The sequence below is a fragment of the Symphalangus syndactylus genome, chromosome 6, assembly GCF_028878055.3.
Source record: "Symphalangus syndactylus isolate Jambi chromosome 6, NHGRI_mSymSyn1-v2.1_pri, whole genome shotgun sequence".
In the NCBI taxonomy this organism is placed as follows: domain Eukaryota; kingdom Metazoa; phylum Chordata; class Mammalia; order Primates; family Hylobatidae; genus Symphalangus; species Symphalangus syndactylus.
The window spans coordinates 80633006-80647695 of NC_072428.2; the positions used below are offsets into that span (position 1 = coordinate 80633006).

A 14690-nucleotide genomic window follows, 5' to 3' on the forward strand; every position below is an offset into this window, starting at 1 on the left:
CAAACATTTGCCATATCTTCATCTAACTTAAGTACAGATGAGGATGAAGCCAAAGACCAAATACTGAACGAACAGCCCCTGAAGCTAAGGATGCTGTTAAATATCCTACAATGCATAGGACAATCCTTCACAACGAAGAATTATCTGGTCCAAAATGTCAACAGTGCCACTATGGAGAAACCCTGATGTATTGGCTCATGAGTTAAGACACACAGTTTTGAAAGTGAAATAATAAGAGAATCAAGCCCATATTGGACTCTTCTTGGAATCGAAAGGAAGAGCAGAAGGCCCAGACTAAACCTAGGGCAAACCACATGGATCGCTGGACTCCAGCCTTTTCGTTCATCTTAAGTCTAGCATCAGCTGTTAAGGCACAGCTAGTATTTTGGGAAGATAAGTAACAAAAGGAAACCCAGTATACAAAAAACCTCTATATCCATTGAACTCACCTTCAATATTACTATTCCATGTATGAGCTCTTTGGGTTCAACACTGTTATCCTTGAAAACATTACTGTTCCTTCCTTCCTTCCCTCCCTCCCTCCTTTCTTTCTTTCTTTCTCTCCCTCTGTGGCCCAGGCTGGAATCTACTCGGCTCGCTGCGGCCCACGCCGCGGACTGCCTGGGACTGCCTGCGCGCACCACCCCTGCCTACTTTTTCTCCTTTGGCTGCAGGCACGCATTCGCCATGTTGGCCACGCTGCTCGCCAGCTCCTGACGCCGAGTGCTCTGCCCGCCTCAGCCTCCCGAGGTGCTGGGACTGCAGACGGAGTCTCGCTCACCCGGTGCTCGGTGTTACCCGGGCTGGAGTGCGGTGGCGTGGTCTGGCCTCGCGGCAGCCTCCGCCTCCCAGCCGCCTGCCTTGGCCTACCAGGGTGCTGGGATTGCAGCCCCTGCCCGGCCGCCGCCCCGTCTGGGAGGTGGGGAGCGTCTCTGCCCGGCCACCCATTGTCTGGGAAGTGAGGAGCGCCTCTGCCTGGCCACCCATCATCTGGGAAGTGAGGAGCGCCTCTGCCCGGCCACCCCGTCTGGGAGGTGGGGAGCACCTCTGCCCGGCCGCCCCGTCTGGGAAGTGAGGAGCGCCTCTGCCCGGCCACCCATCGTCTGGGAAGTGGGGAGCGCCTCTGCCCGGCCACCCATCGTCTGGGAGGTGAGGAGCGCCTCTGCCGGGCCACCCATCGTCTGGGAGGTGAGGAGCGCCTCTGCCCGGCCACCCATCGTCTGGGAGGTGAGGAGCGCCTCTGCCCGGCCACCCATCGTCTGGGAGATGAGGAGCGCCTCTGCCCGGCCACACATCGTCTGGGAAGTGAGGAGCGCCTCTGCCCGGCCACCCATCGTCTGGGAAGTGAGGAGTGCCTCTGCCCGGCCGCCCCGTCTGGGAAGTGAGGAGCGCCTCTGCCCGGCCACCCATCGTCTGGGAAGTGAGGAGCGCCTCTGCCCGGCCGCCCCATCTGGGAAGTGAGGAGCGCCTCTGCCCAGCCACCCACCATCTGGGAAGTGAGGAGCGCCTCTGCCCGACCACCCACCGTCTGGGAAGTGAGGAGCGCCTCTGCCCGGCCGCCCTGTCTGGGAAGTGAGGAGCGCCTCTGCCCGGCCACCCACCGTCTGGGAAGTGAGGAGCGCCTCTGCCCAGCCACCCATCGTCTGGGAAGTGAGGAGCGCCTCTGCCCGGCCACCCATCGTCTGGGAGGTGAGGAGCGCCTCTGCCCGGCCACCTATCGTCTGGGAGGTGAGGAGCGCCTCTGCCCGGCCGCCCCGTCTGGGAGGAAGTGAGGAGCGCCTCTGCCCGGCCGCCCCATCCGGGAAGAAGTGAGGAGCGCCTCTGCCCAGCCACCCATCGTCTGGGAAGTGAGGAGCGCCTGTGCCCGGCCACCTATCGTCTGGGAGGTGAGGAGCGCCTCTGCCCGGCCGCCCCGTCTGGGAGGAAGTGAGGAGCGCCTCTGCCCAGCCACCTATCGTCTGGGAGGTGAGGAGCGCCTCTGCCCGGCCACCCCGTCCGGGAGGAAGTGAGGAGCGCCTCTGCCCGGCCGCCCCGTCCGGGAGGAGGTGAGGAGCGCCTCTGCCCGGCCGCCCCGTCCGGGAGGAGGTGAGGAGCGCCTCTGCCCGGCCGCCCCGTCCGGGAGGAGGTGAGGAGCGCCTCTGCCCGGCCGCCCCGTCCGGGAGGCGGGGAGCGCCTCTGCCCGACCACCCACCGTCTGGGAAGTGAGGAGCGCCTCTGCCCAGCCACCCCGTCTGGGAAATGAGGAGTGCCTCTGCCCGGGCGCCCCGTCCGGGAAGAAGTGAGGAGCGCCTCTGCCCGGCCGCCCCGTCCGGGAAGAAGTGAGGAGCGCCTCTGCCCGGCCGCCCCGTCCGGGAAGAAGTGAGGAGCGCCTCTACCCGGCCGCCCCGTCCGAGAAGAAGTGAGGAGCGCCTCTGCCCGGCCGCCCCATCTGGGAAGTGGGGAGAGCCTCTGCCCAGCCGCCCATCGTCTGGGGGGTGAGGAGCGCCTCTGCCCAGCCACCCATCGTCTTGGAAGTGAGTAGCACCTCGGCCCGACCGCCCCGTCTGGGAAGTGGGGAGCGCCTCTGCCCGGCCATCTATCGTCTGGGAAGAGGTGAGGAGCGTCTCTCCTGGCCGCCCCGTCTGGGAGGTGAGGGGCGCCTCTGCCCGGCCGCCCCGTGTCTGGGAAGAAGTGAGGGGCGCCTCTGCCCGGCCGCCCCGTGTCTGGGAGGAAGTGAGGGGCGCCTCTGCCCGGCCGCTCCATCTGGGAGGTCTACCACGGAGGCCAGAAGCAATGTGGGGGCTGGACGTGGTGGCTCACGCCTGTGGTCCCGGCACTCTGGGGGGCAAGGCGGGTTGTTCACTTTGGGCTGGGAGTTCGAGACCAGTCTGGCCAACTTGGCGAAACATGAAAAATACAATAGACAAACCAACCAACCAACTCCGTGACAACAAAACAGGTCTACCCTGGAGTCATACTCTAATTTTTTCTATTTTCCTCCCTTTCTGATCCTTTATCCCACTTTCTTTTTCTTCCTCTTCCTTCTCCCTCTTCTTTGTCAAATAGAGGATTGAGTTATTATCACTGATCCATATAAAGTCCCTCTCTCATTTATTTTGACTCCCACCCCCCATTTCTATTCCCCGACTTCCCATGTGCAACCTTCCTAATATGTTTGATACGCATCTTTTTGTTTGTATGTATTTTTGGAAAATGTTTATTGTTTTTGTGTGCAAAAAAAATTAATAAAAAAAAAAAAGAAAACATTACTGTATACATAACATTTATGGATTTCTATGATAACCATTATTTAAAAAAAGAGAGCAACCAAGAAAAAAATCAAATCCTGGAAGCCCTAGAGATAATTGGTAAAGCTCCTTCCAGCTTTAATGTTCCATAATTTTTCTTCTTTTATTTACTTTGTAAATCAGAGAGCTGACAATTCATAATGCAGAAAACATAAATTATTAATACACAACTATAAAACTTTTTTTCTTACCTCTGAATAATTCTTAGTAGTGACATTTCGGGAAGGCTGCTGTCTTGTAGATTTAAAGGCTAGAATGAAAAAGATGAAAACATGCATTATGTTATTCTTAGAATAACTTATAAAACTTGCATCTTTCTTTAGCTAAAGATTTTCTGAGTCCTATCTGCAAAACTGCATGATGCCTAATTATAAAACTATTTGATATTTTTAAAAATCTAAAGGGAAATAGAATTATAGGTACACATAACTCAATGCCCAACTGTCAGTCTCATTATTTCCCAGCTTACTGAGATACTGTAGTGTTTATGAATACACACACACTAAAAATATTTCATAGAAAAATACCTGAAGGATAAAATCTAATCACCTAACCAAATGAACTACAAATGTATTGAAGGCAAGCCTCCTAATCCCTTCTTTGTTGTTGACGATACCTTTATCCCTGTTGCTACATTAGGAGCCATGGGGTTCCAGTAGTTTCTCATTTTCCTCTACCTTAGTAGCCATATTCAATATCTAAGAAATATTTCAGAGGAGAATTCTAGGAAACAGCATTCTATGATAAAAATTCCTTTGTATCCATACCTTTTTTCCTTTTAAACTTGGTTAGATACTTGAAGTTTAGCTAGCTCTTTATCTTTCCCTTTCTTTTTCCTTGACATCAAAACCTACAATAAGGCCAGGCACAGTGGCTCACGCCTGTAATCCCAGTGCTTTGGGAGGCTGAGGCGGGTGGATCACATGAGGTCCAGGAGTTCAAGACCAGCCTGGCCAACATGGTGAAACCCCAACTCTACTAAAAAATATATAAAAATTAGCCAGGCATGGTGGCGGGTGCCTGTAATCCCAGCTACTTGGGAGGCTGAGGCAGGAGAATCGCTTGAACCCAGGAGGCAGAGGTTGCAGTGAGCCGAGATAGTGCCATTGTGCTCCAGCCTGGACAACAGAGCGAAACTCCATCTCAAAAAACAAAACAAAATAAAACCTACAATAAATTTCAAACATCTAATTTAGGTTTATTTTCTCCTACGCCTTACCAGTTTGCTAATATCAAAAATATCTTCCCCAAGATAACTCACAAACTAAATAGGGCACAGAAAAACAAAGAAATACTCAAAAAATCCTGCAAAGTCCTTCCTAGTCAGAAAACTAACAAATCTTTCTATCTAACCTAAATTTATTGTGTTTGCACATGTTTCCTATTCTAGGTTCTATCCCCAAACTTGTAATATCTAAGAGAAGAAATGAGAGGCAGAAACAGTGTTCTTATCTGCTTTACCCAGTTACTGGTTTCACATCCTACTCTACTCAAAAGGCTAGACAGAGCAACTGAATAAAAAAGGCAGTGATCATGATGATTTCAAAGAATATTTCTGTTCAATATTTATTCATTGACTCCTCTAACTCTGAGATCCTAGAAAACAAGATACCTTTCTTTTTATCCCTGTGGAAGGCAAAAGATGAGTGAATGTTTGTGAAATAATTTTATCAGAAAACTAAGCACTATGTTCTGTTAGGAAGACAATACAGTGTGTGGTTAAAAGCTCTGGTTTTGGAGTTAGACTCATTTTGACTTACTAGCTTGACTATGGCCAAGCTCCTTGGCTTCTTTAAAACTCAATTTCCTCACCTGTAAAACAGTGTTAATACTTCTTGCAGAAAACTGCTGAGAGGGTAAGAGGAAGTGTCTAGCAGATAGAAAGCATTCAAATACATGTAGCTATTTGTGGTAGCAAACATAGTAGCAGCAGTGGTACCCACAGTGGTATAAATGAAATGCAAAGGCAGTGGCTTCAGAGGTACTTTTATTCACTTAGCCACTATCCTCTGCTGACTAACTTCAATGGAAAAATCTGGGCTGTCAACTCTCATTTACAACTCCTGTGGCTACAAGTGTAATTTCTATCTTTTCCAATAAAATTGCAGCACAATAACAAATTTCCATACTCCATGGACTTTGTTATAAGAGAATTTGACCTTTATCTCTTCGCTCCTCCATTTAAAACAGAGATCTAGAAGTTACAGTCTTAATTTGTTGCTTCTGTCCCAAAGTGATGACAAGTATAGTTACTATTCCACAGGTATTCTGTCAGAGACTTAAAAAAAAACCCACCAAATCCAACCTGATAAAAATGTTTTACAAATTTATACTTAAAAAATCAGTTCACTTTTCAAAAAAAGGCCTAGTACTGGAGGTAATCAGTTAAGTTAGCAAAACCATTATATCAAATCAATTAGATAAAAGATAAATTTAGACCAATGATTCACATAATATTCATCTTCATAATCTTATTGCAAAACACTACCACTAATAACAGCTATCATCTATCGCATTTTTACAAGGTGCTGTGATCAGTACTGTAAATACTTAGCTCATTTAATATAATTACTCTGAAGTCAGTACAACATTGTCAATTTTATAGCTAAGGGATCTGATGCTTGTAGAATAACACCAGTTTGCACTTACTGAGGGCTTAATATGCATAGACACTGCCTGATACTTCACAAGCATTTTCTCATTAATCCTCAAAATAACGCAATGAGGTGGACACAATCATTGTCCCATCCTACAGATGAGAACACTCATTCCTAAAGATGAAAAACTTAACATATTTGCTGAAGGACACACAACTGGTAAAACTGAGAAGTCAGGATCCAAACCAAGATCTTCCTGATTTTAGAACCATGGTCTTAACCCTTATACTACACAATCTCTTAAGTAATTTTTACTCAGTCACTGTCAAGTATTTAACAAGCATCTACTATGTTATGTGCCAAATATAGTGGATACAGTGATGAGGAGGAATGATGCAGACCCCTTTCTCACAGCACTTACAGTGCAAGGGTGCTGAGCCAGCAGTAAGGAGCTGGCTGTGACTGACCCAATGGGCCTGACTCCAGAGCCTGCATTCTTAACCATCATGCTCTGCTGCAAAAGGTACCATAATAAGATTTTTGCTTACAACATAATTCAGGAAATCTGACGTTTCATATTTAGTTTATTTACATAGCCTCTTTTCATAGATGAATACTGTTTCCTTAAAAAAATTAGTCAAGCCACTCTGTAAAACTTTTAAGGCATCATAACTGGTCTCCAGTCTTTCTACACAAATAGAAGCTTTATTCTATGTTGTCAATGGGTAACAGTCATTGCAGGCTAGGTTATTCAGACAAAATGATCTCTCATTGTCTTCAAACTCACTTCTGCTGACAACAATCCAAATTAGTACCTCAAACATTTAAAAAAAAGAAAATTCTAAATGGCATTGAAGAACTGATCACATAGCAAGGAATTACCAGGCCAAAACTGAAGAAAAGCTAGAACTCAGAGAGGTAAGCAGAGTCCTTTCCCTGATTTCACTTTTCAATTGGGAAAATGTTAACATTGGTTTTGAGAATCCTGAAGAAAAAGAGAGAGGGCTACCATAGCCCATGGCTGCCCAAAGTGAAAACCCTGATGCATTTCCCTTCCTAAGGTGGAGCCCCAGTGGTTAAAGAGAGAAGCAGAGGTAAACAGGATTTCATAAGCATGTAACTGAGTACCCTCATTTTTCTTTATTTTATTTTATTTTATTTTATTATTATACCTTAGGTTTTAGGGTACATGTGCACAATGTGCAGGTTTGTTACATATGTATCCATGTGCCATGTTGGTGTGCTGTACCCATTAACTCGTCATTTAGCATTAGGTATATCTCCTAATGCTGTCCCTCCCCACTCCCCCAACCCCACAACAGTCCCTGGAGTGTGATGTTCCCCTTCCTGTGTCCATGAGTTCTCATTGTTTAATTCCCACCTATGAGTGAGAACATGCGGTGTTTGGTTTTCTGTCCTTGCGATAGTTTACTGAGAATGATGTTTTCCAGTTTCATCCATGTCCCTACAAAGGACATGAACTCATCATTTTTTATGGCTGCATAGTATTCCATGGTGTATATGTGCCACATTTTCTTAATCCAGTCTATCGTTGTTGGACATTTGGGTTGGTTCCAAGTCTTTGCTATTGTGAATAGTGCCACAATAAACATACGTGTGCATGTGTCTTTAGAGCAGCATGATTTATAGTCCTTTGGGTATATACCCAGTAATGGGATGGCTGGGTCAAATGGTATTTCTAGTTCTAGATCCCTGAGGAATCGCCACACTGACTTCCACAATGGTTGAACTAGTTTACAGTCCCACCAACAGTGTAAAAGTGTTCCTATTTCTCCACATCCTCTCCAGCACCTGTTGTTTCCTGACTTTTTAATGATGGCCATTCTAACTGGTGTGAGATGGTATCTCATTGTGGTTTTGATTTGCATTTCTCTGATGGCCAGTGATGAGGAGCATTTTTTCATGTGTTTTTTAGGTGCATAAATGTCTTCTTTTGAGACGTGTCTGTTCATGTCCTTCGCCCACTTTTTGATGGGGTTGTTTGTTTTTTTCTTGTAAATTTGTTTGAGTTCATTGTAGATTCTGGATATTATCCCTTTGTCAGATGAGTAGGTTGCAAAAATTTTCTCCCATTCTGTAGGTTGCCTGTTCACTCTGATGGTAGTTTCTTTTGCTGTGCAGAAGCTCTTTAGTTTAATTAGATCCCATTTGTCAATTTTGGCTTTTGTTGCCACTGCTTTTGGTGTTTTAAACATGAAGTCCTTGCCCATGCTTATGTCCTGAATGGTACTGCCTAGGTTTTCTTCTAGGGTTTTTATGGTTTTAGGTCTAACATTTAAGTCTTTAATCCATCTTGAATTAATTTTTGTATAAGGTGTAAGGAAGGGATCCAGTTTCAGCTTTCTACATATGGCTAGCCAGTTTTCCCAGCACCATTTATTAAATAGGGAATCCTTTCCCCATTGCTTGTTTTTGTCAGGTTTGTCAAAGATCAGATAGTTGTAGATATGCGGCATCATTTCTGAGGGCTCTGTTCTGTTCCATTGATCTATGACTCTGTTGTGGTACCAGTACCATGCTGTTTTCGTTACTGTAGCCTTGTAGGATAGTTTGAAGTCAGGTAGCGTGATGCCTCCAGCTTTGTTCTTTTGGCTTAGGACTGACTTGGCGATGCGGGCTCTTTTTTGGTTCCATATGAACTTTAAAGTAGTTTTTTCCAATTCTGTGAAGAAAGTCATTGGTAGCTTGATGGGGATGGCATTGAATCTATAAATTACCTTGGGCAGTATGGCCATTTTCATGATATTGATTCTTCCAACCCATGAGCATGGAATGTTCTTCCATTTGTTTGTATCCTCTTTTATTTCATTGAGCAGTGGTTTGTAGTTCTCCTTGAAGAGGTCCTTCACATCCCTTGTAAGTTGGATTCCTAGGTATTTTATTCTCTTTGAAGCAATTGTGAATGGGAGTTCACTCATGATTTGGCTCTCTGTCTGTGATTGGTGTACAAGAATGCTTGTGATTTTTGTACATTGATTTTGTATCCTGAGACTTTGCTGAAGTTGCTAATCAGCTTAAGGGGATTTTGGGTTGAGACAATGGGGTTTTCTAGATATACAATCATGTCATCTGCAAACAGGGGCAATTTGACTTCCTCTTTTCCTAATTGAATACCCTTTATTTCCTTCTCCTGCCTGATTACCCTCATTTTTCTAAGAGATAGTTCATTACTTTTTCTCTCTCTTCTTTTCTCCTTTCCCCCACTTTCTACTTAGTTCTTTAGAAATGCAACTATAGTCTTTTATTTCCTCTTCATCAGAGACTCCCTAAAAGGGGAATTCATCTAACTATGTGTTTGGAAGCTCCAGAGTAGGAACTATCACCCACCAGGGGTTTACCTCTAGAGATAACAGTCAATTTACAACCCAAAGTCCTGCTATGAAACTCTCGCCAATCTAGAGAGTTTTCGGCCACCTTTATAGCCTATTTCTACCCATGAAGATGCCAATTCAGCTGCCTGGTAGATAAGACACCAAACTAGCATGCAGACCCCCCACTTGCTCGCTTCCTCCCCTGCATGCCATTCCTGATAGGCCCCCTTTAAAAGCGTCCACTTTCTGCTGCAAAGGGGGAAGCAGTACCCTTAAGGTAGGAAGCCTGTATTTCTTCCCCTAAGTTCGCTTTGGAATAAAAAGTCACTTTCTTTATACCACACCTTGCTTTTGTTAATTGGACTTTGCAAGCAGCAAGTGACTGAACCTGCATTTTAGTTAGAAGTACGTATCACCTGACTGGTCCAAGAAACCCTCAAATTTAGCTTAAAGTGGTCTAAGACCTGTGGTGCCCTACAAACCTAGAGAAACAAACGTGAATATTCTCTGAAGGAAGATGGCTTCATCCAAGGTCTCAAATTATTCCTGTTGATAATTTTCTAGGGACAGTAAATAACAACGCGTGGAAGGAAATAAGTCACCATAAATGAGAACCAACAGAAACAGACAACAGAAAGAGGCCAAAGACATTCAGACACTAGGTTATCAGATACAAAATAACAAAAAAAATCCTTACTGTATACACATGAAAAATTAAAAACAGGCCTAAAAATATCTTCAGAAAACTTCTAAAAACTATTTAAAGTGACAGAGCATATTTTAAAAGAACCAAATAGGCTGGGTAAGGTGGCTCATGCCTGTAATCCCAGCACTTTGGGAGGCCGAGGCAGGAGGATCACATGAAGCCAGGAGTTTAAGACCAGACTAGGCAACACAGTAAAACCTTGTCTCTACTAAAAATACAAAAATTAGCCAGGTGTGGTAGTGCACACCTGTAATCCCAGTGACTCGGGAGGCTAAGGCAGGAAAATTGTTTGAACCCCGGGAGGCAGAGGTTGCAGTGAGCCAAGATGATGCCACCACATTCCAGCCTAGGCGACAGAGAGAGACTCTGTCACAAAAAAAAAAAAAAAAAAAAAAAAAGTGATCAGAAATAATTATTCAGAAGGTAGCACAGAAAGAGAAAACAAAATACAAGAGTCATGCGAGGAGAGAGTAAAAAGGTCTTATAATTATTTAACTGAAGACTTGGAAGGAGAATAAGAATAGCATAGAGGTAATATCTGAAGGGATAATAGCTAAGGATTTTCTAGAAGTGATGGAAGATACCAGTTCAGAGATTCATGAAGCCCAGTAATTGCTAAGCAGGATAAACAAGAATACCATCTTTAGATTCATCACAGTGAAACTGCAGAACACCAAAAACAGCAAGCTGAGAGAAAAATAGATTATTTTTTAAAAAACACAAACCAACAAGCTTAACTGATATCTGATTTCTTAGTTACAGTGGAAACTCAAAGACTCACTTTAAGTGATGAATTCTACCCACTGGAGTCAAGGAAAGCTTCACATAAAACAAGCCAGGACACTGGATTCCACAGGACACAAAAAACAAAAACAAAAACGAAAAGAAAACAAGACAGGACAAAAAAAAGACAATTTGGGCTAAGGTAAAGGTGGGTAATCTACATCTATGACTCTGTCGATTGCATGCTAACCGATTTTGGTGGTTTAACATGGAAGTGTTCATTATTTTATTCACTCTTTTTCTATGTTCCTGTTTTCTCATTTTTAAAATAACACTTGATAAATGCTTACTATGTGCCAGGCTTTTTGATCATTTAATCTTCAGAATAACCCAATACAATAGAGATTATTATTCCCAGTCATATCTAAACAAACTAGGAGAGTGACTGATTTGTCTCAAGTCACAAAGCTGTCATTTGTTGAACGCAAGGTTGAACTCAGCATGAATCCTTTACAATTTTCCAGGCTGCCTTTTCTCTCTTTCTTCCTCTCTGCTTTTATATTAAACCTACCAAGAATGGAACAGCATCTTTCCAGATACTACTTCCTGAATGGCAAAAGACAACATGTTTGTGAAGCAAAAAGCTAAGGATCTTAGCTAGCTCTTCTGAAGTACTAAATAATACTTGAGTAAAAATATAGCAATGGAATTTTTTGTAAGGTTTAAGAGTCATTTAATCAACCTGATTTTGTATCTTTTCTTCAATGTCAGCTGTCATTTGATAAATGTTGAAAATTCCTTTAATGGAGTGATACTTACTTCCAAGGCAAATTAGTCCATCTTTATATTAATTACATAGGTTATTCTGTATAATGCAAAAATTATTCTATGGAGAACCAGTAGCTAGGTCTCTAATCTTATCTTGCTCTGGAAACTAGTACAGTGGTCAGCTACTGGTTGTGGAGTGCAGAGAATGTGAGATCATTCTCAGATCTGGTACTGACAAGTTATGAGATCTAGGGTAAGCTACCTATCTTTTTAAAGCCTCAGTTTCCTTTTCTGTAAAACATAAATAATACAGTAAGTACCTACCCCACAGACCTGTTAAGAGGCATGCAGTTTCATAAATATTAGCTATTATTGTTACTATTAGTGGTTTTATCAACTCAGGGCAAAACTGCTTGGCTTAGTTCCCTCACATATAAAACAGGGGAACAAAGCTGTTCTTAAATCTTCCAGGTCCATTCTATCAGATGAGAAACTTAAATCAGTATGTTTCTAGCTATTCCCATCCATCCCCATTGGGCCAGGAGTTCTTAAGCTGGAGAACACGAATGCGCTTCATGGGAGTGGCTGAACCCTTTGAAATTGGGTGCAATTGCATGTGAGTACTTATTTAAGGAGAGAAGACATAGCTTTCATCAGATTTTTAGAGAATCCATAAGCCAAAATAGATTAAAAAGCATTGCCTTTGGGACTAAACAGATCAAATCTATTCATTCCACATTTTACACGATAGAACATAATCTACATAAAGATCTGAATGTTTCCCAGGTTAGATATCCTAAGTTCCTTCAACCATTTTTTTTTTTTTTTTTTTTGGAGACGCTCTGTCACTCAGTTCAGTGGCATGATCTCGGCTCACTGCAACCTTCACCTCCCTGGTTCAAGTATTCTCCTGCCCCAGCCTCCCAAGTAGCTGGGACTACAGGTGCACGCCGCCATGCCCGGATAATTTTTTGTATTTTCAGTAGGGGACAGAGTTTCACCTTGTTGCCCAGGCTGGTTTCGAACTCTTGAGCTCAGGCAATCCGCCCGCCTCGTCCTCCCAAAGTGGTAGGATTATAGGCATGAGCCACTGCGCCTGGCCAACCATTTTTTATATTATTTGGTACCTCTTCTGAATGATCATATATAGTTGACAGTCTCCTTGAAATACAATTCCAAAGAGGAGTACAGTATCTTTGGCACGTTATGTCCAATTTAGTACACAGGGAGAACTTCCTTGCTGTGCAAGCTTGTCCAACCCGCCTCATTTTGTTGTTGTTTTTGTTCTGTTTTCTTTTGTTTTAGGCTTTTAGCAGCCTGAAGCCATGGTTTTTAGTTTCTGTAGCTAGTGATACGAGGAAAAGAGGGATGAGAAAAGGGCTTTACTGGCCCAACCAGAAACAGAAACTAAGAATCCATGACGGTATTCTCTCCCTTGGACACCTCTGCAAGACTCATTAAATACTGTTTAAGACATCAATAGATTTGGACAGTTGGGTCTGCCTGCATAACTCTTACTGACCTAAGTCTTTTTCACCTGGGTTGCTGTTAAACTCACATACCTCTCCCAACTCTACCTGTGCAGCTGTCCTTTTGGACATAAATGCGGTTTATTTTACCCTTGTTAAACTTCATCTTCTGAGAATTAGTTCAGCTCCCCAGTGTGTCAACAATTAATCCTAGCTATAAGATTATAAATATTATAATTATAATATTTAATAAATATTTATAAATATCATAAAAGAGAAACAATAACCTCAAATAACTGATAATATAAATAATATACATATGAATATATTCTAAATGCTAGGTAGAAAAAAGTATCACCACCTATCTTAATGCATACTTTTTGTAAATATGACTAACATTTTAGGCTGATCTCATCATCTATAATATTAAAAATAGTTAAACAGATCCCCTTAAGTTGAGGCCAATTTTTAGACCATAGGATATACACAAATTAATTCCAAGGGCCTAGCCATAATTTCTCTTAAATATAGGTCACATGACTTCTCTATATGGAAAGCAGAGACTGACAGGGCAGTATGGGGGAAGCAAGGAAACAGTAGAGACAGTTCCTCTCTCTTTCGACCACTGTCCATATAGTGACCAACTACTTCACCTTCCTATGTTTCCAGGGTCTCTCTGCCAAACAGAAACAACATTTGTCTGAAAGTAAGAAATTATAAAACATAATTTTTTTGTTTTGTTTTGTTTTTGAGACGGAGTATCTCTCCGTCGCTAGGGTGGAGTCCAATGGCACAATCTTGGCTCACTGCAACCTCCACCTCCTGGGTTCAAGTGATTCTCCTGCCTCAGCCTCCCAAGTAGCTGAGACAACAGGCATGCGCCACCATGCCTGGCTGATTTTTGTATTTTTAGTAGAGACGGGGTTTTACCATGTTGGCCAGGTTGGTCTCGATCTCCTGACCTCGTGATCTGCCTGCCTCGGCCTCCCAAAGTGCTGGGATTACAGGTGTGAGCCACCGTGCCTGGCCTATAAAACATAATTTTAAAAGCTTACCCTCTTCAGTAACTCTAATGCATAGCAAAGATCTTTTAAAAAATAATTTATCCAGTGATCCTAATTGCCCTTTTAACTTCCCAATGATGGCAACACAAATAAGGGCTCCTAATGGTGATTACGTTAGTCTTCCTAATGTTGGAATTTATAAATAATCACTTGCAGTCTATACTCACCATCTATAATAGACATATTTCTAGATGCTGACACAGCAGTCTTTGAGTTCCTGCTACGAGTAGAAGTCTCCAGACCAGTGTCTCCTGTTAGAAAAATGAACAGTCAATGTACAAGCCTATCAGCAGCTAAGGTTTATTTCACACAACACCAAAAAATGAAAGCTAAATAAACTTATGTCAAATAGTTTGTCTGTAAAAAGCCAGACATATACATAAGAACAAACATATAGAGTCTGACCAATTTTCAGAGACTATTCTTTTAGGCCACACTTTAGTTTATCCAATTTAATTTATCCAATTAAAACGTAAGGAAATAGGCTGGGCGTGGTAGCTCACGCCTGTAACCCCAGCACTTTGGGAAGCAGAGGCGGGAGATCACTTGAGGTCAAGAGTTCAAGACAAGCCTGGCCCACATGGTGAAACCACATCTCTACTAAAAATACAAAAATTAACCGGACATGATGATGGGCCCCTGTAATCCCAGCTACCTGGGAGGCTGAGGCAGGAGAATTGCCTGAACCTGGGAGGCGGAAGTTGCAGTGAGCTGAAATCGCACCACTGCACTCCAGCCTGGGCA

General features: G+C 43.4%; 1 protein-coding gene across 6 annotated transcripts in view; it reads right to left on the reverse strand.

The window, feature by feature from the left end:
- MRE11 (MRE11 homolog, double strand break repair nuclease) overlaps positions 1-14690 on the reverse strand; it is a 111172-nt gene that overhangs the window by 16493 nt on the left and 79989 nt on the right. For 4 of the 6 annotated variants that reach the window (XM_055283298.2, XM_055283296.2, XM_055283297.2 and 1 more), the window contains exons 16-17: positions 14114-14197; positions 3479-3537 (exon numbers count right to left, since the gene is read on the reverse strand). In XM_055283298.2, the coding sequence (XP_055139273.1) occupies positions 3479-3537; positions 14114-14197 (143 nt within the window). The remainder of the gene's footprint in view (positions 1-3478; positions 3538-14113; positions 14198-14690) is intronic. The other 2 variants (XM_055283300.2, XM_055283301.2) reach the window with 2 other exon arrangements.